The following is a 24,121-nucleotide window of genomic DNA, read 5'->3' as shown; positions in this document are numbered from 1 at the left end:
ACACATTTGGGATTATTTTAAATTATTATTTTAAAGCTTTGTTTTGGAAGTGTTATACTAGAATATTTTCATCTAAAATAAAAATTACCTATTATCCATTCCTTTGGAAGATGTCAATTTTGGCCATAGCATTTTAGCATTTGAATTCTTCATTCCATAAAGTTTTTGCTCCCATTGTGTTTCATTGTTTTATGTAAATTTTATGGTGAACTTCTTGCATAGAGCATTTTATAAGAGATTGAATTTCAAGAAAAATATAATTTATGGGCCTAGAGATCTTGAGGAAAAAAATATAACTGTATCTGAACTCTTAGGATTGTCTGTCTTAGTGACAGAGTAAATGAACTGCCTATGAAATGCTTGTATGGGTCACATCTTTTTTTTTTTTTCTTGAGACTGAATCTCGCTGTTGCCCAGGTGGAGTGCAGTGGTGTGGTACCAGCTCACTGCAACCTCTGTCTCCCAGGTTCCAGTGATTCTCATGCCTCAGCCTCCTGAGTAGCTGGAATTACAGGCGCACACCACCACGCCCAGCTGATTTTTGTATTTTTAGTAGAGTCAGGGTTTCAGCATGTTGGCCAAGCTGGTCTCAAACTCCCAAATTCATGTAATCCACCTGCCTCAACCTCCCAAAGTGCTGGGATTACAGTTGTGAGCTACTGTGCTCAACCAGGTCACATCTTTTCTTTTAAAAGACCATTTTTTTTTGCTGGGTGTGATGGCTAATGCCTATAATCCCAGCACTTTGGGAGGCCGAGGCAGGCAAATCACCGCAGGTCAGGAGTTCGAGACCATCCTGGCCAACATGGTGAAACCCCGTCTCTACTAAAGCTACAAAAATTAGCCAGGCGTGGTGGCAGGGACCTGTAGTCTCAGCTACTTGGGAGGCTGAGGCAGGAGAATGGCTTGTACCTGGGAGGCGGAGGTTGCAGTGAGCCAAGATCATGCCACTGCATTCTAGCCTGGGTGACAGAGCGAGACTCCCTCTCTAAACAAGTAAATAAATAAGATAAAGAAAAGGCCATTTTTACCTAAAATTTCAATTACTTTTCTGGTAAACCTATCTTAGATATTAAGGAATTCACTTAATATAATTTATTACTAGCATAGGAGTCCAACTCTGAATTCATTTGTCATACTTGATATAAAAAGAAAAACATTACAGAATTGCATGAAGTAAAAAGTGAAAGTTCTCCCCTCGCCATCTTCCTCACTCAGTGTAGCCACTGTTAACTCTTTGGGACATGGAAGTGGTGATGTTTCAAAGAGCTTTTTGCATGATTTCAAATGGGAAAATCTCATTTCAGGTTCTGAGCAACATTCATACAGTCAGAGCCACATGGCAATCTAAAAAGCCCAAAACATGGACCTTTTCTCCCCAGGTAAGTAATCTGCTGAATGAGTGGAGTGAGTGCATTTCAAAGTAGAACATATTCATATTTCTATAAATAGCACAGAATATGTGGGGACAGATAAAAATCTTTATATTCTTTGGTGTTCTTTGAGGACATTGATAAAAATTACTCATGTTTCTGACTCACCGATGTTATAATTCCTATGAATCATCCCATTCAATCAGTTTCAGGGTTCATTTTTAGAAAATTCTCATTTGATGAAAAATGAAAACATAAAGATAACATTTAGGAAGTGGGGTGTTTTTCAAAGATGAAATCTTCCAACTGTGCTAATAAAAGCTGTGCTTTCTTCAGATAAAGTCAGGGATGACGCCTAAGGGACTGCTACATTACACCCACATACTGTCAAGACTGGAATGGCGTTAGGTGGGTTTAAACCACTAAGTCAGCATTGCATAGATGTAGGGAGGACAAGGATGTCTTCATGTTGTTTTTATAATATCAATTGTCTATATTTTATTTTACATACTTTCATCTACCTCCAAGGTCTCATTAATTCAGTATTTACTTCCTTCCCACAGCTAACTCCCTTGTATAACTGCATCCTAAAAACCCTTAGTTACCTTTCCTCTTATTGCATCAAAAGATCTTAAGGCAAGATGGAGGTCCAGTGAGAGGACTCAGGGTGTGGATGAGGCCAGCCACCTCAGTTGTGTGCTGTGCCTGTCTACACTTGTTGAGAGCACACCTCCTAAAATTCCATCTTGATCTTCTTAGCACCCTTCCTCCGGTGAGAAGCACAGCTTCTCTTTTGGCACAGTACTTCACAATTCTGTTATTGCATCTCTGTATATGTGAAGTATTTAGGGTAGAATTTTAAAATATTTTTCCTGGGGTAGAAAGAAGAACTGTTGGGAGTATGTGTTATTGTGTTGAATGAAATTAAATATCTATTATGTGCAAGCATTTTTTCCTAGGCATGTGGAAACGTTTTCATGCCAGTGGAGTTCTTATTCCAGCAAAATTAGTAGGGGAAAATACATACATGAAGAAAAACAATACCGTCTATTTTTGGAACCCTAACTGTGTGCTAGGCCCTGTGCCAGGCTCTTATATACTTACCTTATTTAATCAGAGTAGCCGTGTGGGGTGAGTACTGTTGGTAACTACCACTCAGGCAGATTGTAATGGTTTTGGAGCTCCAGGTGCTTTGGAAGCACACAGGAGGGTAAAGTTAATTCTAGTCCTTTGGCTCAGGGAAAGTTTTCTAGAAGAGAAACTAGATCTTGAAGGATGGATAGATTTTACAGCAAAGAAGGGAGGGATACGATTGTCTGGGGAAAGGGAATTGAATGAGCAAAAGAGAAGAGAAATGAAAATTCAGAAGGCACACATCAGGAAAGTTGAGCAAATGTGTGTATTAAGTCTTGAATTTTTGTTCTGTTTACAAAGAACAGTGGTTGATATAAATATCTTATAATGTCTATAAACTATTATTTGTAACACCTCTGGAGACCTAGGCACAGTACTATTAGCCTCTACTCTAAGCAAAGGATAAGTGAAGGTAAAGGTATTTTCCCTTTAAAAGAGAAGTTAAATTTTTAAAATTTATAATAATTGGCGCAGATGAATTCAGTCCATCTGCTTTTTGTTTTCTTAAAAGACTTTTATTATAATGCAAAGGCATAAATTATTTACTAACAAATAGGGCTGAAACCCTGTGTTAAGCCGTTCTTGCATTGCTATAAAGAAATGCCTCAGGCTGGTTAATTTACAAAGAAAAGAGGTTTAATTGGCTCATGGTTCTGCAGACTACAGGAAGCATGGCGCAGGCATCTGCTCAGCTTCTAGGGAGGCCTCAGGAAGCTTCCAATCATGGCAGAAGGTGAAGGGGGAGCAGGCATCTCGCATGACAGTGCAGGAGCAAGAAGGAGGAAGGAGGTGCCACACACTTAAAAAAAACTGATCTCCTGAGAACAAACTCACTATGGTGAGGACAGTACCAGACCATGAGGGATCTGCCCCCGTGACCCAAACACCTCCCACCAGACCTCACCTTCAACATTATGATTACAATTCAACATGAAATTTGGTGGGGACATTTATTCAAACCATGTCAAACCCCCTTCCTCCCATTTTTTATTTTTAATCAATAACTGTAATTTCTTTATCATTTCAGGTTAGTCGCATCTTGCCATGTTTGCTTGATGGTGATTGCTTTATCAGGTCCAATTCTGCATCTCCAGATGTTGGAATATTATTTGAACTTGGAATTTCTTATATTCGCAATGTATGTCTGTTGAAAGATAAAGCTTTCTAATGTATCAGTTAAAAGGGAAGGTTAAAAAATGTGCCTATTAAAAAAAAAATGTGCCTATTGACAAGGAAATCCTTGGGGTCTTTATGTATAATAGAATTTTAATCCCTTGAGGAATGAGAATGCTAGTGATTCTAATTTTATGTGTGCTGATTTGTTTTCGTAGCATTTAAAATAAAAGAGTATTTATTCACATTTATAGCTTGAGTGAACTCCAGTGCTTTTAAAGAATAAAAATTCGAAAAGGATGGGACTTTGCAGAAAGTGATAAAAGATGCTCACTGGCATCCCAGCCCCATGGTTCACCTCTGTCCTCCAGGAGCAGAGTATACTTAGCCTTGTAACTAATGTTTCTAATTAAGGGACTTGGCAGAGTAGTGACTTTTATAAAGCGAACACCAGGAATTTGGGTTAACTTATGTCATATAAACTACTGAACCAGTGGGTGCAGCTCTGTGCTAGCAATGAAATGTTTCCACATACTAATAATAGCTTGATAGGTATAGTATAGGTACTTGACCTCATGGTAACCCAGAGAGCATTATAGAGATGTTACATTAATGGTATTACACTGTCCATTCATTTGTTTAAGGCAAATTCATCCATATGTATTGTGGAGGGGGTAGGCCTGGGGAAAGGAGCAGGCCCCCCAAAGGAAGCCTTGGGGGCCTCTAGCAACTGACGGTGGGGGTAAAATTCCAAGCAGAAAAGCCCTTGAATGATTAATATCTGCATTCTGTCAGTGAAACAAAGGTTCATAATCCCATGTAGTACTGATGTGATTTGAGATCACTCCACAAAATGCTTATATCAGTCAAGAGACAGTGGCAACAGTTGCCACATCATTGGTTTAAGGGATTTTTGCGAGCAATTTTGACAAAATATGATTGTCACTTGATATACTGCCTTTAATATCTGACCCGCAGGCAAAATGGGACTCTACTGTGTTTCATTTTGTTTTCTTGTGAAGAACTTTTTAGTTCTAAAGGTGAATACTTATTTTGTTCCTTTAAAAGGACTTGGTATGTGCTTATAAATTTGATGAGTTCAGACCTTAAATTTCATATACTTGTCTTATTTTCTAGTCAACTGGAGAAAGAGGAGAGTTAAGTTGTGGCTGGGTGTTTCTTAAACTTTTTGATGCCAGTGGAGTTCCTATTCCAGCAAAGTAAGTTGGCTATATATTCCTAACGAATGAATACTTCTGTAACAATTCACTTTTTAGACTCTAGATGCCTCAGGTTTGTTCTGTGAGCATGCCAATAACTTTTGGGGAGAGGGCCTTTAATGTTGACTTGAGTGTTGTTTAGGTGGTGTATGGAAACAGCACACACAGTCTCATCCTAAGGAAGAGGAAATGACTCCTAGAGAAGAAGTATTTTAAAAGATGGTTGCACTAGCTGTCTGCTGAGAATATTCTTTCAGTAATTTCCTATGGTATTAACACATTTCACCATGCCGAAAACAGAGCCTAGTTGTCTTCAAAAAGTGGGGAAGTTAAGTCCAGAGTCCAGAGGTCCTCTGTGAGTCTCCACCCTTCCTCTGTAGGTGGGACATTGAAATCATAGTGGCAACCACGGTAAATGATTTAAACTTTAACATCAAAAGGCAGACTGGAAGCAAATACTGCAATGTGTACAGAAGAGTTAGAAGACCATTATCCCTAATATAAAAGGAACTCTCAAAAATGAATGAGAAAAAGATAATCCATATTTTAAAATGGAGGAAAAGAAAGATCTAAATCTAGGATATAAACAAGAAATTCAAGAAGGGACACAAATGGGCAGGCAGTAGGATGGTGATTAAGATCCCAAATTTGGATTATAAAATTTTGGGCTCCAGTCCCAGCTCTACCCGTGTAACTGTAGGTGGATTTCTTAACATTTCCAAGTCTGAATTTCACCCATCTTTAATCTGGAAGACTGTAATAATTCCTACTCCAAAGGCTTGTTGTGAGGATTAATTTAGATAATGCACCTTATGTGGCCTCCTTGCCATTGGGCAGAAGTAGTAGTCTTGACTCTACAAGTCCTTTGACATCATCCTGGAGGGTGCATTACCCGGGGTGCCAGGTTTCTTGTGATTGTTATTTGCTTTTTTGTTTTTGTCTTTTAATATGCTCAGGGTTTTTAGTTGTGCTTAGTGGAAGAAATAAGGAATTGTATATCTATTCCATCTTTCTGAAAGTGAAGTCACAGCTATTTTTTTAAATGAGGTAGAGCTCTGTGTATTAATATAGACACATTTTCAGTGTATCAGTATATGGAAAAAGTTGCAGAATATTTTGAATACTGCGACTCCACTTTTGGTCATTAAAAACTATTTGTGGGCCAGGTGAGGTGACTCACAATGATTACAGTCTCAGCACTTTGGGAGGCCTTGGCGGGAGGATCACCTGAGCCTAGGAGTTAGAGACCAGCCTGGGCAACATGGTGAGACCCTGTCTCTACAAAAATAAAAAAATTAGCCAAGCGTGGTGGCACACGCCTGTAATCCCAGCTACTCAGGAGGCTGAGCTGGGAGGATTACTTGAGTCGAAGAGGTCGAGACTGCAGTGAGCAGTTTTCATGCCACTGCGCTCTAGCCTGGGTGACAGAGCGAGATTCTGCCTCAAAAAAAGCAAAAACAAAACAAAGCAAAACTGTTCCCAGAATTTACTTCTGAGGAGCAGAATTGAGAAGGTGGTGCAGTACAATTAAAGGGCTCTTTTACCTTCTTCTTTCTACACTTAGTATGTGACTTCAAAAGAAAAGCATGTAGTATGTTAGTTTTGAAGCATGTGTTAGTTTTGAAGTTCACCGTGTTTATACATTTGTTTGCATTTTCATAGAAAAAGATAGGGCAGGAGATTAACCAAACTAGAGAAGAAGGCATGGGGCGGGATTTTTTCACTTTTTACTTATCATTCCTCTGCCATTCAAACTTTTTATAACAATCTACATATTACTTTTATATTTTAAAAATAATATAAGTTCATAATGGCCTCATTTCAAATAATGATTCAACACATTTGAAAAATACATTAAAAAACAATCACTTGTCATTAACATAAGTCATTAAGGTCTGAACACTTTAATGACTTGAATTAATTTTTCTCATTTTCAAGGAAAAATGTATTTTCTACAGTGCATAGTTAGGAAAGATAATTTTCTGCGCTTATAATTAGGAAGAAAGACTGTTTATTAGCCCAGATAGTACCTCATGGAGGGATCAACAATTATTCTTTTCATTTACCAGTGAGGCATAAATGAAATGTCTGTGAGTATATTAGTGCTAAAAAATGTTTAACTACTGACTCCAGTGTTTTCTAAATGTCCACAGCTTCTATCTGTCATTGTATGTTATTCTTTTATAGAACTTATGAGCTTTTCTTGAATGGTGGTACTCCTTATGAAAAAGGTGTTGACGTGGACCCTTCAGTATCCAGAAGAGGTATGGCTCTCATGTGTTGTCTTCCTTTCCTTAAAGATTGAACGAATAGAAGCATCCAAGAGGTAGCTACATTCTAATAAGCATAGCAGTTTTTACTTGGATTCACTCTTTTAAAAATATGTCATTTCATAGAAAAATTTTAATCATTTTTAAGTACTTATTGTCTTGGTAACACATATGAGACTCTAAGAAATGAAGAATGAAATCATGAAGAATGAGAATTAGTACATTAGTTCCTTTTCACTGACCACTGAACTGATACTTGTGACTAATACAGAGATTGCCTGTTGCTAGGTCAAAGGATGCAGACATTTGAAACACTAATATACATGCCAAATTGCCCTCTAGAAATATTGAGCATCTTTTACTATGTTCATTAACCAGGCACTGTGCTAGATAATGGGAGAATGAAGAGCAAGACTGATATGGTCATTGCCTCATGGGGCTCAGAGCCTGGCAGATTTGGAATTCCATTTCCACTCCTCAGCCACCCCTCTACTTGTTTGGTGATTCAGGACACGCCACCTCCGCTGCCCCCACAATGCTATTCCTGCCTTCTTGGAACAGAAAGGAGTTTGGGGTCTGGGATGCAGTTGGTTCTACCTGGAGTCAGATATGCTGTTTTCCTTTGTAATCTGGCAGCAGTAATGCTGTAACTCATCTGATTTAGCAAACAATCCTGTGCCCTTAGGGAGGTCTCTCAGCTCATTTAGGGTATATGGGTGACTCTTGCCTTTCATTCAATTCAGCACTACTGGATGGTATATTTTCATGAAATACTTGTTTTATTATACTCACTGTCTCAAGTACTTAAAGTTTCATGAGTTATTTTTGATTTTTCTTAAAAGCACATGGCAGTGTTTTCTACCAGATGATGGCAATGAGAAGGCAGCCTCAACTTCTAGTGAAACTGAGATCCTTGAACAGAAGATCGAGAAATGTACTAAGGTTAGTACCTGCTTTTACCTGTGCAGTGAATTTGGGATCATTCAGCACTTGGAGACCATCTCTGCTTTTGGCTTCTCCTCCTGTTTAGCCGTCTATTGTTATAATAGTTTTGTCTTCTTCAATTCTCCAAAGGTCAGAAGGGAAATGGGTTACAAAGCTGAAATTAGCTTACTCTTCTATTTACTAGTTAGCTCTTCTAACCAAATCTGTCATTTCAGCTCACTAGTAAATAGAAGACTTGACTAAATGGGGCTTACCAATGCATGATTCTACCCTCAGGGAACTTTTTTTAATGTCAGGTTTATTGAGATATAATTTACATGCAGCAAAATTTACTCTTTTTAGTTTATAGTTCTTTGTGTTTTGACAAATGTATACTGTCTTGTGATTACCACTATAGTCAAGATAGAGAACTTTCCCTCACTCTGAAAAGTTATCTCATGCCCCTTTGTAGTCAGCTCTGTAGCCCCAGCCTCAGGCAGTCACACCTGTTTTCTTTCCCAGCAGTTTTGCTTTGTCCAGAATGTCATGCAAATGGAATCATAACACTCGGGAGCCTTTTGAGTCTGGCTTCTTTCACTTAGCCTAGTGCATTTGAGACTTACCCATGCCATTGCATGTGCCAGTAGTTTGTTCCTTTTTGTTCTAAATAGTACAGACTGTCCCTGACTTACTCAAGATTTTTCAAATTTACCATGGTGCAAAAGCAAAACCCATTCAGTAGACACTATATTTCAGTACAGATTCAATGAATTACATGAGATATTTATACTTTATTACAAAATAGGCTTTGTATTAGATGATTTTGCCCAACTGTAGGTTAATGTGTTATGAGCATGTTTAAGGTAGGCCTATCTAAGCTCTGATGTTCAATAGGCTAGTTGTAGGCTGGGCATGGTGGCTCACACCTATAATTGCAGCATTTTGGAAGGCCGAGATGGTAGAATTGCTTGAGGCCAAGAGTTCAAGACTAGCCTGGGCAACATGGCAAGACACCATCTGTACCAACAACAACAAAAAAATTAGCTGGGTATGGTGATGCACACCTGTAGTCCCAGCTACTTGGGAAGTTTAGGTGGGAGGATTGCTTGAGCCCAAGAGGTTGAGGCTGCAGTGAGCTGTGATGGTGCCACTGCACCCCAGCCTGGGCAACAGTGTGAGACCCTGACTCAAAAAAAAAAAAAAATAGAAAAGGCTAGGTGTATTAAATGCATTTTCAACTTACGATATTATTTTCAACTTATGATATTTTCAATTTATGATGGGTATCTGGGGACATAACCCAGCATAAGTTGAGAAGCATCTGAATTCCCTTCGATAGATACACTACAATGTGTTTATTCATTCACAAGTTGATGGGCAGTTGGGTTGTTTCTAGGTTTGGGCAATTATAAATAAAGCTGCTTTAAACATTTGTATACAAATTTTCTGCATGTGGATATATGTCTTCATCTGTCATGGGTATAAATGCCTAGGAGTGAGATTACTGGGACGTATGGAGTTTAACTTTATAAGAAACTACCGAACTGTTTTCAAAATGACTGTACCACTTTGCACTCTCATTAGCAATGTATGAGAGTTCCAATTACTCCATGTTCTTGACAGCACTTGATATGATCAGTTTTTCTGTTTTGGCCATTCTAATGAATGAGAGTAGTGGTTTCTCATGGTGTTTTAAATTTACATGTTTCCTCAGGGAGTTTGTAAACTAATAAAATCTCAGATCTATCAGTTTCTCACTCAGTACCCTCCTAGACTAGTCATTTAACATCTCTGTTAGGGTCTTAATGTCTATATCTTTAAAATGGACATCATAATATCAACCCCATAAAGCTGTAGTGAGGTTTAATGGAAAGAAAACATATAAAACACTTAGCCAGTATTTACAGTGTGTGGCACATAGTAACTAACACAATAGTGTTAGCTATAATTATTTACTACTATAATTGTCTTATATATAGATACATGTAAATATAAAGCCAGGTAGATGGTGCTATATCATAAAATTTGTTCAAATGAAGATGTGTAGCTGGTAAAATCAGGACATTTGAAATCACCTTTGAAGGACTGGGAAGATGCAGAGGAAAGGAGCTCCACAGAGGAGGCACGAGGACAAGAGGGGGAAGGAAGAGCATGGCATGGGACAGAGACTGTTGCAGTTGAACTGTCCCACCATGACCTGCTCATCGCTCACAGATTATTAAGAAGTAGGGAAGTCAGTGAAGACTTGGCATGCTCCTCTGAATGGTTTTTCTCATTCCAGATCATAGTCTTAGCTTAAATATCCCTTGTTCTTACCACTACTACTGAAATTTATTTTATAATTATAGTGTTAACAGTTCAATCTTTCAATAGCCATTAATAATGTGTTTGTGGGTAGTATTTACTCTCTTAGCTTTTTTCCCCCTTGGATGTTCATAGAGCCTGTAAATCTTCTTTTTTGGCCAGTCTTTCCTTGGAAAATTGTTATTTTTCAAGATTAGAAAGAAAGCAGCACAGTAGTAGTCTTTGTGAAAGAAAAGCCAAATCTTGTTTGGCCCCATTCTTCCTGCATCTTTGGCCTCCCCACTACTCATCTTGTTAATAAGCTTCCAAGAGTCCGGAAGCACTCCCATGCATGTCTTTCAAGTATAGCTCTTAATAGCGTTTCTTTGGCCCCAAATACTGGTTTTCAGATACTTTGTATGACCTCAAGATCAAGTTGGACTGTGTTGTGCAGAAGTTAGCAAGGCAGCTCCTTCTTCTTAAGCAGTGAATGCTCTTCTGTATGCTGGGTTCTTAAAGGTCCTGTGTCCTTGTCCTCCATACCTCAGGACTGCGTCATTTGTTTCATTACAGTACAGAATAGGCACCCGAAAAATGTTTGTGAAATAATTTCAATGCAGAGCTCTCCCTGCTAGTGTAAAAGTATACTCTTCAGGACCTCTGCACAGCCTCCACCTGTCCCTGGCCTCCCTCTGCCTCATCTTGGTGTGTGCTCTTCCACAGAGAGACTTGAGTGCTAGCTTGAAATTGCCTCTCCACTTTGCATGACCCCAAAATATATACTCCTGGGAATTTCAAACGTGAGTTGGGACACACTGCTGGTGCAACTCCAGGCTGGCTTGCACAGAAACCAGCTCATGGACAGTGAAACCAGAGGCCCTGGGCCTTGGTTTCATAGTCAGGGGGTGGGGTGGAGCTGTGCTGTGGGTTCAGGGTAAGAGGCTAGGCACCAGCCTGCGCCCTTTTGGACATCACTGAGCCTGAGCACCCTGGAGGTGGAGACTGAGGCAGGACTGATTCATTTCAGCATCCTCTCTTCCCCTGACCTGAAACCTTCAGTGGATGGGAGAACAAGACAGGCAATGACACCAGTAGTCCTTCTCCTCCTCTCCTTCAAAGGCACGCCCCACCTCCATCTTCACCCTCCCTTCTTTACAAACTTCACCTTTGTTTATGCAAATTTCACTGCTCAAAGGAGAAAGGACAAGGGCTCTTTCCATGATGTCAAAGGACATAAGACAATGGAGACAAGGCCAAGGGCAAAAAGCCTAGTTAGAGTTTGCATTAGTGCCCATTTTTACCCAGTGCCCTTACTGTTTGCCTTTACACTGCCCTCTTTGACTCAGCCAACAGTCCTACACATGTGTATCTTTTGGAAGTGAAAAGATGAAAATTCACATGTGAAAATGTGAATTATTCAGTGTAGACCAATGGCACCAGAGTCCTGCTCACAGGTCTTGGCAGTCTTGTTTTGTGGAGTCAGTTGTGGTCATGGTGACCTTGTCAACATAAGAAAAAGAGAGCAAATAGATGCTTCAGTTTCACCAAGATTTGTCTTTTGGAGCTGTTTTTCGAAAGGGTTGAACTCGATGTGATTTGAACAAAGGCATGTGTATAAACCCCTGAGGAGGGAAAGCCCAGAATTTGACTTCAGATTTCCAGTACATGAGTTCTAAATATCAAGAAACCCTGATGTGTAGAAGTAGGTTGCGTGTGTGTGTGTGTAAATTTGCTATAAATTCATTATCTTTCTTTTTTGATGAATTCCATCTTTTTTTCTCTTTTACTTTCCTTATATTGTTGCTAAAAATAAATAAGGTAATAATGTTAGTTGCTTGAATACTTGAGGCCCATTCATTGTGTTCATTGAAATTTGCCACCAGAATTTGCTGGTCTACATGTGAATTCAGGAGGAAGGATATTTTTACTTACTTAATTCAGCTAACCTTTAGCAGCCCAGAACTTTCTAGTCATCTTAAGTTTGGGAAAATCGGATGCTTTTCCTAAAGAAAATTTAATAAAGGGCAAGCAGCGTTGCTTCATGTTGTGAGAAGGTGCCAGAAGGAAAGGAGTGCCCACACTGGGTGGACCAGTGCCTGCCAGGCAAAGCAGGCAGGTCTACCAGAAAAGGAGAGGGCCAAGCAGAAGGAAGGAAGTTCCCACCCCTTTCCCTGGCAAAACCATGGCTGTTCTTCATCATGAGCCCTGAGCTGGGCATGCAGCTGAAACACTGTGTAGTGGGACCGTGGACCAACGGGCAGAGCATGAACATGTTGTTCATGAACTAAGGTTGTTCTGCTCCCTGCTCATGAACATGTCCATGGTCCTAGAACAACCCAGAATCACAGCCTGATCCCTGAGAAAGCATGTGGTGACACTGAGGCAGCTGAAATGGTCCCCTGCCTCCAGTCTTTAAAATGTAGGTCAAATGTGTACAGGATCAGAATTTAGCCGGGTTGGAAAAAGACAGTTTCTGACTTTATGTATCAAATGCTGTATATCAATATAACTGTGCTAAGAGAACCTGTATTACATTTTCAGATGCTTCTAGAAATTCAGGATTTAAAGAGTGGTCAAGGATACCTCTTTAATTCCATGAAACTTAATTACTTGTGGAATCCACTGCTCTTACTTCAGAACAGTGGTCACATTCATTCTGTTCTCTTCCAGCAGGCTGGAAGACTGATTATTAGCTCTGTGATGATTTTCTCTTCTAAAAATATAATCTTAGGAATTAAGATAAAGGATTAATTTACAAAAAGATCTCTTTTTGAATCTTTGGTGGTTTTTCTCAGCCCAAAGACATCTTCCTTTTTGATAGAAGATGCATTTCATTAATAAATTTGACTTAGTCATGGTGTACAAGCTTTTTAATGTGCTGTTGAATTCACTTCGCTACTATTTTGTTGAAGGTTTTGCATCAATATTCGGGAATATTGGCCTGTAGTTTTTTGTTTTGTTTTTTCTTGTAGTATTGTTGGCTTTTTTACCAGTGTAATTCTGACCTCATAATGAGTTTGATAGTGTTTATTCCTCTTCAGTTGTTTGGAAAAGTTTGTGGAAAATTGATGTTAATTCTTCTTTAAAGGTTTGGTAGAATTTTCCAGTGAAGCCATCTGATGCTGGGCTTTTCTTTATCAGGAGATTTTTTTTAAATTACTGATTCAGTCTCCTTACTTATTATTGAGATTTTCTCTTTCTTTGTGATTCAGCCTTATTAGGTTGTGTGTTTCTAGAAATTTGCCTATTTCATTTAGGTTATCCAGCTTGTTGGCATGCAACTATTTATAGTACTCTCTTACACATTTTTTATTTCTATAAACTCAATAGTAATATCCCCTCTTTCATTTCTGATTTTAGTTGAGTCTTTCTTCCTTAGTCATTCTCACTAAAGGTTTGTCAGTTTTGTTCATCTTTTCAAAGAACAGACTCTTGCGTTCATTGATTTTCTCTATTGTTTTTCTATTCTTTATTTTGTCTATCTCTGACCTAATCTTTATTATTTCTTTCCTTCTGCTAGTTTTATTCTTCTGGTTCCTTAGGGCATAAAGTTAGGTTGGTGACTTGAGCTCTTCCTTCTTTTTTAATGTAAGTATTTATATCTATAAATTTCCCTCTTAGGACTGTTTTCACTGTATCTTATGTTTTGATATGTTGTGTTTTCATTTCATTTCTCAAGAAATTTTCTAGTTTCTCTTGAGATTTCTTCTTTGAGCCGTTGGTTGTTTGAGTGTGTTTAATTTCCACATATTTATGTGTTTTCCAGTTTTCCTTCTGCTTTTGATTTCTAGTTTCATTTCATTATGATTGAAAAAAGATACTTTGTATGATTTCAATCTTTTTAAATTTATTAAGACTTACTTTGTGACTCAACATATGGTCTTTCCTGGAGAATTATCTCATGTACACTTGAGGAAAATGTGTATTCTGCTCTTGCTGGGTAGAGGGTTTTGTAAATGTCGGCTAGATCCAATTAGTCTACAGTGTAATTGATTTTCTGTTTCATTGTTCTATACCTTATCAAAAGTAGGATATTGAAATCTTCTCTATTATTATAGATCTGTGTATTGCTCCCTTCAATTCTGTCAGTGTTTGCTTCATATATTTAGGAGCACTGATGTTTGGTGCATATATGTTTATAATTGTTGTATATTCTGAATTGACTCTTTTATGATTGTACAATATCTTTCTTTGTCTCTTGTAACTTTTTTGGGGGCTTGGAGTCTATTTTGTCTGATAGTAGTATGGCTAAACATGTTCTCTTTTGGTTGCTATTTACATGAAATATTTTTTTTCTGTTCTTTCACTTTCTAGCCATGAGTGTCCTAAGTCTAAAGTGAGTCTCTTATAGATAGCATATAATTAAATCTTGCTTTTTTAGTGCATCCTGCCAATCTATATCTTTTGATTGAGGAGTCTAATTTATTTACATTTAAAGTGATTACTAATAGAAAAGGACTTACTTTTGCCGTTTTATTACTCATTTCCTTCTTATCTTATAGCTTTTTTTGTTCTTAATTTCCTCCCTTACTGATTTCCTTTGTGTTTGATTTTTCATAGTGACAAATTTTGATTCCCTTTTACTTTCCATTGGAAAATATTCTAGTTATTTTCTTTGTGGTTACCATGGTATTACATATAACATCGTAAAGTTATAACAATCTATTTTAAACTAATACCAACTTAACTTGGTATTACATACAACATCCTAAGGTTATAGCAATCTATTTCAAACCGATACCAATTTAACTTCAATATTGAATTATTTTCTATTTTTTAGCCCTTATTATATACCAGACACTACATTAAGCACTCTGTACTTACTTCATTTGTTGTTGTTGTTGTTGTTTTGTTTTGAGACAGAGTCTTGCTGTGTCACCCAGGCTGGAGTGCAGTGGCACGATCTCGACTCACAGCAACTTCCACCTCCCAGGTTCAAGGGATTCTTCTGCCTTAGCCTCTGAGTAGCTGGGATTACAGGTGCCCACCACCACACTTGGCTAATTTTTGTATTTTCAGCAGAGATGTGGTTTCACCATGTTGGCCAGGCTGGTCTCGAACTCCTGACCTCAAGTGATTCACCCGTCTCGGCCTCCCAAAGTGTTAGGATTACAGGTGTGAGCCACCATGCCCAGCCCACACTTACTTCATTTTAATCCCTTTAGTAACCTTCTGAAATGCAAGTATTACTATTGGTATCCAATAAATGAGGAAACCAAAGCACAAGGGGATTAATTAATTAATTTAAAGTCACATAGCTAAGAAGTGACAAAGTCAGGACTTATTCCAGGTCTGTCACACCCTCCCATGTTCCACCCAGTACTGTGAACAGCCTGAATTTGTATTTCCTCTGCATTCGCCAAATCAGGCATGGCAGCCACATGCCCTTGTTTAAGCTTGTGACTGACTAGTCCCCTTCTTTCCAAAACATATAATTAGTGGCTTCCCTTTTTTATTTGACATTTAACATCGGTATATATGCTAACATGGAAGCACAAAAATGGCAACACAGAGTTAAGACTTGAAAGTGTAAACAAATAAAAAAAGTTATCTGAAATATAATGTGGCCTACTTGTAGTAGAAATTTTTCTTTAAATAGTTAAAAATGTGTTCCAGTAATGAAGCAAAATTTGGGACTGTTTATTAAAGTAATATACATCAAAACATTATAGGTTGGATTGTAGGGGATTATCTGATGAATACATTTTTTTCTTCTTTAATAGTCTACTGCCGGAAACATTAATTGGAAGTATGTGTTCTGTTCACTTGTTGATATTTTATCGACAAATTCTTGGAGATGTGCTCCTGAAAGACAGGATGAGCTTGCAAAGTACTGGTGAGTGGGCTTTGCCGTTTCCTTTTGTGCAGTGATGCTTCATGCTCTGAGTAAACGTAACCTATACCATCTTGTATCTTCTGTTTCTGATTGTGACTTTTGGAATAAAATATTTAGAACAGCATTGATGTTAATACGTTACTTATGGGACATCCTCGGATCCAAAGCATTGAGCTTTGTGAATTCAACACATATTCAGTTCTTTCAAACATATGCATTTTCACATTTCAGATTCTAGAGTTTTGAGATCCCGAGTCAGATATAGGCATATTTTCCTTTAATGTCTCTGAGTAATCTGTTTTTTCCCTTGTGTTTGGTGTGCACATCATCATTTTGAAGAGAAACCAAACTCAACCAAAATAGCTGGTCCTTAGTGCTTGAAGTGTAAGTATCAAATGGATTAGTTTAAATTGGTGAATCCAGATACGGAGTATTTGGGTGTCCTATGTACTGTCTTTATTCTTGAAACTTTTTTGTACGTTTGAAATTTTTACCAAGTAAAATGTTAAAAAATAATTTTAAAAATCAATGAGTTGCCATACATGATTGAACCTACAAAGAGAAATGCATGTGTTATAATAATTGCCTCCAAAAAGAAAAACGGTTTAATTTTATTGGCTCTTCTTTCAATTAAGTAAATCAGTAACCAGATATGTACTGAGTACCTGGTATGTGCCAGATATTATGCTAGGCCCAGTGGTGAATGAGACAGGCATAGGCGTCCCAGACCTCAAACACATAATTACATGAATAATCCATGCCACCTTTTTGAAGTAAGTGCTGTGAAGGAAAATATGCAACGAGAGCATGCACTGGGAAGACTTGATTAATGTGTAGGGCAAGGAAAGGCTTCTTTGAGTGAGTAATATTTAACAAAAGATGTGAGAGAGGAATTAGACCTATGAGGGAAGTGTGTGGGGAAGGATTCTTTCTGGGTAGAGTGGCCAGCATTTCCTTGGGTCTGAAGACCCAAGGAAAGAAGACATGCATGTGTTGGAGGGCTTGAAATTGAGGCAGGCCAGTATGGATGCAGCAGAGTGAGTGAGAGGCTTAGCACTTGTGGACAAATAACATTCATAGGTAGAAGTCCTCTCCCAGGGACTTATCACCTGGATATATAGGCAGAAGTGGAACTCAAAGGCAGAGAAGCACAGAAAGTTCCCAAGGAATCATTATAACTCTAAGGGGGAGGACAGGTAAGCCTTTTAATCACCATTGCCTTTGAATTCATTTTGATGACTCTTGAGAAACTTCATGAATGATATGACTTCTTAAAGAGGATAAGGCTTGTTAGTTTTCCCAATAGGTAAGAAGTTTACTCAGAATTGTTGACTTCGTTTGAATTTAATCATTAGAATAAAATATCCTAATAATATCTAAAGAATGAATTTTTCTCTACTGAGGACACCAGATTATAGAATACCTTGCCCTTGCCATTTCAAAAGTGTCTGCTCTGGTTTCAATGTGTCTCATCTAAGATTCATATGTTACCCATGTAATGGTATTGAAAAGTGGGGCCTTTGAGTGGTGATAGGCCATGAGGGCTGTTGCCTTATGAATGGGATTAGAGACTCTTACAGAAGAGCTTGACAAGGGAATTTGTCTCGCTTACTGTTTTGCCTTCAGCCACATGATGACACAGTGTTCCTCCCCTCTGGAGGATGTTGTAAGATGCCCCTTACCGGACACTAAATGCCATTACCTTGATCTTGGATTTCCCAGCCTCCAGAACTCTGAGAAATAATTTTCCTTTGTTTATGTTACCCAGTCTCAAGTATTCCACTACAGCAGTGCAAACAGACTAAGACATGTCTTTCCTGGTGTGCTTTTTTTCTCAGAATTTTCATGTGCCATTATCTACTGTGAAATGTCAATATTCTCCCCTGCTGTGTTTGGTCATATGGCCAGAATCCTCAATTCTTAATTCTTCCAATTTCACCTACCACTGTTTGCTGGCTCCAGACACAAGTTTGTGTCCTTCCCTGAGCTCTGTTGGACTGGAATCAGACCTGAGCAGCAGTCCCTCTGTCTCCTTTCCCGCAATACTTCCTGGTTTCTGCTCAGTCTCCCAAGAGCAGGGCTACCTCTAAGAGGAAGATTCCTTTTACCATGCCACAGCCATAAGGAAGAAAGAGAAGTTGAAGAAAAACACAGAACAAAATTTTCTAGTCTTATTCTGTTCAGAGCCTCCTTGCCGTCACTCTAAAAGCTCCATTAATTTGGTACAGGAACTCACCAGGATATGGGTATAGGGGCAAATGATGGTTGAAGGGACAGCTTTGAGCTCTCATAGAAGTCAAAGTGTGTAGGATGTGTTATCAAGAAATCATTTGGCACAATAATTTTCATCTGAATATTTTTGTGTCTATTGCAATAAAATCCATTGAGTGAAGTTTGCATAAAATTCTTTCTGTTATTTTGCATTTCAGATTTAATTAGCCATCCCATGCTGGCCACCTTCCCCATGCTCTTGGAGCAGCCTGACGTGATGGATGCCCTCAGGGTGGGTAGCATGCATTGCAATGGAAACCTGCTAGCTTATGGAAGCAGTTACACACTCTGTGTTAATGAGTTCTGTCATCTGGTCTAGGCCCTTTTTTTTGTTACTAGGATGATGTCTCCCAATCCCTGTCCATTGTCTAGTTAACTCAGTCCTCATCTTTCCCATCTTAGCATGAATTCCCAAGGGCTGCCTTCCCTGACCCAGGTAGCAGATGGAGTGCCTGCTGTGTACACTATTGTAATCTTATGCCCATTTTTTCCTTGACTGATTGTGTCCTAAGAGCAAAAATCCAAAATGGTCTGTAAGATAAATCAATTGAATTTCCGGGGGAGAATCAGGGCATGCACATCATCTTTAATTTAATTCCATGTGTGCTGTTGCTGTCTGAAATAACTGTTGGGTGTTAAATCACATGAAATCTCCAATTTTCAGCCATTTTTGGCCTCTCTAAGTGGCAGTTTCATATGGTTTAGCCTAATACATCAGGGTCAACAAGTAGAAGAGCTGTATGCATGCAAGGCAGATACACAGGTAACATCACAAGTGCCATGGGGGAGGTATAACCCAGGACCTTGAAGATTTAAAGAAGGCAGCAAAGAAGGATCCAAATTACGTTTCATTAGAGAGGTCCTGAATGAGAGAACCTAATAAAGGCCAGGGCCAAGAGGATTTTGACCTGCTGAGATGGGGGTGAAGACATTGCAGGTGGAAGGGTTAGCATGAGCAGATATTTGAGGCAGGAAGGAATAGAGCTGACAGTCCAGCTTGGTATGTCAGATGCAAGTAAGGGAGTGGTTGGTAGATGGGCAAGGTAAGCCTGAGTGTCGGTGTGGGGCTGCGGGCGGTGGTAGGTGGTGGGTAACCCTGGAAGGTTTCTTCTTTAGGCAAACTCTGCCAAGTGCAAAGAGGCAGAACATATGCAGGAGAGAAGTGAGCATATTAGGGGGTGACTCCTGCTGCTAAAAAAGAGGCCATATGGGCCTGACAGCAGAAATGGAAGGAGGGCTCAGTCATCTCCAAAGATTCTTATTAGACTTTGAAACCAATTCATATGCTAGCTTGGCTGGGTTGGGGGTTGTCAATAGTAATAATGACAATTTTCAACAGAGATGTTTAAGAAAATGTTCATGGTGCATATGATCTCCTGTAATTTTAGATAGGTTCATCTAGCACTATAGCTAGATAATGCAGAATTTCTCTTTCTTCTGTAAAGTCACTAGTTTCATAATAATTATTCATTATACAGAACATATATATACACTGATTCATTCAACAAAGATTTCACAAGAGCCCACTATGTATTAATATAAGGCACTGTGCTGGCCACAGGAATATTTCCCTAGGTATGTAACAGTCAGGAATCTGCACCTTGTTCTTAGGAAGAACCTTAGGAACCCCAATCTAGTCTAAAATCTACATTTCCCTGATGAGCAGACAGCTCAGAGACGTGCAGTGACCTGGCCAGCCATGGAGCTCAGCAGTGAACCGGTCAGTGCTGTCCCTGCAGGTCAGCTCTGGGTGCACCCGGAACGTGCCACAGGCTGCTTGAAGGCACGTGGGTAAAGTTGTGCACATGTTATTTAGTGAAAAGACCCCATTTGAGCCATAGTAAGTATAAATATATATATATTTATATACCTGCCTGTGAAAAGATTTGAAAGAATATATTCCAGAGAGGTATCAGTGAATACCTCTGGATCTTGGATTATTTTATCTACATTTTCTTAATTTTTTCACATTGAGTTATTTGTATAATGATAATTTTGAAAAAGAAAGTGGTGGTTTCTACACTCATGAGCCGCCTTCTCTCCATGGCATAGTGTGTTACTTAGGAGAAGCTCGGCTGTGCTGTGGTGGTTAGCACAGTTTTATTTCCCACCCATGGTATGTATCCAGCATGGATCAGTGGAAGACGCTGCTCCACAGTCACCCAAGGGTACAAGCTGGTGGAGCCTCCGCTGTCTCACAGCACCATCTGGAACAAGTAGCTACCTCTGTTGCCAGTTTTCCTTCAGAAGAGGAAGAATGGAGAGTTGTTCTTGGGCTTTTACTGCCTTTGCTCCAAAGGGGCCTGGGCCACTTCTGCTCAGATTGCGTTGGCCAAAACCAGTCATACAGTCCATTTAACTTCAAAGGAGGTATAGTCTTCTTTTTCCAGAAGAAAGGAAGTGGATCTTGGTGAGGTAATAGTGTCCCGTAACATGTTTACTATTCCCAGATGAGTAACTCTAAGTGAAACATCCTACTGTTTGCTGGTGGCTTCATGAAAAATAAGGTAGGACATTGACATGTAACTAACAAAAACAGACAAATTTTACCAAACACTAAGTCCAAATTTGCTAAGTGATATTCACGTTAAGCCATATTATTAGGTTGGTGCAAAAGAACTGCGGTTTTTGTCATAAAAGTAGTAGCAAAAACCACAATTACTTTTGCACCAACCTAATAAAATTTAAAATGTACAGCATGTGAGCCTCCTAGTGTTTACTTACCTAGCACAGTTCAGTTTGTGGATGACATTTTAATAATAATAAGAATGACACTTGGCCTGTTTAGTAAAACACTCCGGTTCTGTAAGGGTCCTCTTCAAACTCTTAAGGACCCATAGGCACAGCGGTTAATAGGGTGGAGGACCATAGTCCCCTCACGTGGTAATAGGTATGAACATTCCAAAATGTTCTCATGAGTGGCATAGTCTGTTATCTCCTGCCGAGAAGCGCCCTGTCAATGCATCATTTATTTTATGGAGAATCTCCTTATTGGTGCCATATGTTATATTCATCCCAGGGCCCCCCTGCCGAGAAAGGTCTGATGCTTTCAGGTTACCTATGATATCAGGTGCCAACAGGAGGATATCTACCGACATGCACAGAACCCAGACCCTGGAACAGGCAGTCGTGAGACTGGTCATGTTCCACCCACGCGTTCAGTTTGCCAGGAACTGGCACAGTGAAAGTCTTAAATTCATACTTTTGTGGGACTAATTTAACTCTGGGGTTTTTATTTATTTAAGGAAGTTTCTGTGAAGCCTTGTGGACAGATTAGAAATATTTACTTACAAAATTGTACTTCAATCTGTCTCATTCTGACCATTGTCATCATCATGACAGAGATAATTTTAGAAAAGTTTGGTATTTGGCAATGTTTTCTATTTTCATTACTGTCTTACTTGGAAAGCTTAATACTATTTTATTATTCAGGTGCTGTGTTTGTACAGTTTGCGTGAATGTGTTAGTGTTTCACTTATTCTATTCTCAAGTTAGTTTTGATTTATAATTATGGGTTTCTACATCATCTTTCACAGATACATCTTCCTAGTCATTCTGGTGCTGGGTCGTTTGCAATAGATGCCTGATTACAGATTCACTTCTTGCTTGTTTAGAATCTGTACAGCATTTTTAACCCTGTCCATAAGTTTATTTACAGAGTAAAGTTGCAGAAGTGTTGTGAGGACTTATTACTACTTGGACTAATATAATATCTCTGTTCGCTCTTTAGAGTTCATGGGCTGAAAAAGAAAGTATGTTAAAAAGATCAGAGAAGGTAATACGATTTTCCACACTGAACTTCATATTTGCAGCACCTGGTGTTTGCTTGCCCATTCGAATAATGTCTCTTTTTTAGCAAAAGTAGCCATAGTCACAGTCCCTCTTAACCAGGGAAACTGTTTCATTATGGCTGCAAAAACACATTCCAAAAGGGTTATGCATGGTCGTTAACTAATGTGAGAAGGAGCACTTGTTCAGGACAGCCATTTCGGATTACTGAGTTTTATTTAAATAAAGGGGAAGTTTCTAAGCCAAAGTCTCTCAATTGTATATGAAATTTCTTTTATTTTAAAAAACTTCTCTACCTCTCAAAGCCTGTATCAGGTAGAGAGAAGGAAAAAAAAATGGCCTGAGCTGTACCATATATTGAAAACAATGCATTGCTCCTGCTTACATTGCTATAAAATCATGGTAATTACCAATCTGAACTTGCTTTAATCCGTGAGTAGTGGTTTGACTGCTCTCATCCAGGATTTGGCAAATGGGAAGGGCCAGATGGAAAATCTTTTTGGCCTTTCAGGTCTTATAGTCTTGGTCACTCTACTCAGCTCTGGTGTTGTAACGCAAAAGCAGCCACAGACAATATGTAAATGACCAAATGTGAGTGTTTTCCTATAAAACTTTATTTATGAAAAGAGGTGGCAGGCCACATTTGGCCCATAGTCTATACTTTACCAATCCTAATCTAAAGGATTCATTATCTACAAGGAAAATGAAATAACAAATGAGCTGGAAACCCTAAAAATTGGGAAACAGTTTATACATTGTATCCTTATTTCAGCCTCCATTTGATCAGTACCATCTACATACATGTGACTTTGCCAAAACTGTCAGGCTTAGTGCTATTCTAGTACAGCAGCCTTGGGCCTGTAGACATTGCCCTCATGTGGACATGTGTGGTGGAATGGATGATATCTTTGTGTAGACTCTGCTGCCTGTGGACAGCTCTGCCCTCAGCTTGCTGTGCTCTCTGAGATTCCCACCATGGCCTGTGGGCATCAGGGGTTGACATGGGTACAGCTATTGTACCATTCTTCTCGGGGAAGGGTCTGACATCCTCATCACCAAAGGACCCCTCAACCTTCATCCCAGGCATTGCTGGTAATAAGCCAACAACTCTGGATCCCATGCAGAACGCCTGCTACAATTCTCTTAGATAACATGACAGTTATCTCTGATATGCTGTCAGTAAGTAGGTACAGCTGACTTGGCATTGTTTTAGTTATATTTACCTGTCACCACACTGGCATCACCAAAATTAGACTGCAACACCTTGACAGAATGTTGAGACACCCTCCATGGAGCTTAGGAGACACGCTGGTCTCGTGGAGCCACGTAGAGGCTCTCAGGGAGAACTGCTCCGCTGGACTCTGTGTAACTCTTGCTCGCTTCCACTTCTGAAGCACCACGTCCTGCCTGAGCAGCTGGCTCAGAGCCGATACCTGCCAGGCGCTAATGGCACCCTCCATCCTACGTCTTAGGTGGCTTTTAGTTAATAGAGTTCATAGACTTTAACACTTTAAAAATAACGATGTTATTTGTGGGGGTGGTGTTTTCCCAGAGAGACAAAGAGTTCCTGAAGTCCACGTTTCTCCTGGTTTACCATGACTGCGTGCTCCCACTTCTCCACTCCACACGCCTGCCCCCATTCAGGTGGGCAGAAGAGGAGTCTGAGACTGCACGATGGAAAGTTATCACTGACTTCCTTAAGCAAAACCAAGAAAACCAGGGTGCCCTCCAAGCTCTGCTGTCGCCAGACGGAATTCATGAACCTTTTGACCTTTCAGAGCAGACCTATGACTTCTTGGGTGAAATGAGAAAGAATGCAGTGTGATGGTGACAGCCTCTAGCCCTCAGCTTCCCACGGAATCAGATGGATCCTCCACGATTACGTGAATAAAATGATGGAACCAAAAA

At 39.4% G+C, this 24,121-nt stretch overlaps 1 protein-coding gene across 6 annotated transcripts in view; it reads left to right on the top strand.

The window, feature by feature from the left end:
- Positions 1–24,121, top strand: part of NPHP1 (nephrocystin 1) — a 67,755-nt gene extending 43,634 nt beyond the window's left edge. For 4 of the 6 annotated variants that reach the window (XM_077958991.1, XM_077958990.1, XM_015113117.3 and 1 more), the window contains 9 exons: positions 1,308–1,382; positions 3,535–3,645; positions 4,758–4,840; positions 7,028–7,104; positions 7,953–8,052; positions 16,041–16,153; positions 18,583–18,656; positions 22,155–22,199; positions 23,766–24,121. In XM_077958991.1, coding sequence (XP_077815117.1) covers positions 1,308–1,382; positions 3,535–3,645; positions 4,758–4,840; positions 7,028–7,104; positions 7,953–8,052; positions 16,041–16,153; positions 18,583–18,656; positions 22,155–22,199; positions 23,766–24,038 — 951 coding nt within the window. In that variant the 3' untranslated portion in view covers positions 24,039–24,121. The remainder of the gene's footprint in view (positions 1–1,307; positions 1,383–3,534; positions 3,646–4,757; positions 4,841–7,027; positions 7,105–7,952; positions 8,053–16,040; positions 16,154–18,582; positions 18,657–22,154; positions 22,200–23,765) is intronic. The other 2 variants (XM_077958989.1, XM_015113118.2) reach the window with 1 other exon arrangement.

The sequence above is a fragment of the Macaca mulatta genome, chromosome 13 (assembly GCF_049350105.2).
Source record: "Macaca mulatta isolate MMU2019108-1 chromosome 13, T2T-MMU8v2.0, whole genome shotgun sequence".
Taxonomy (NCBI): domain Eukaryota; kingdom Metazoa; phylum Chordata; class Mammalia; order Primates; family Cercopithecidae; genus Macaca; species Macaca mulatta.
This window is presented reverse-complemented; position numbering and strand designations above follow the sequence as displayed.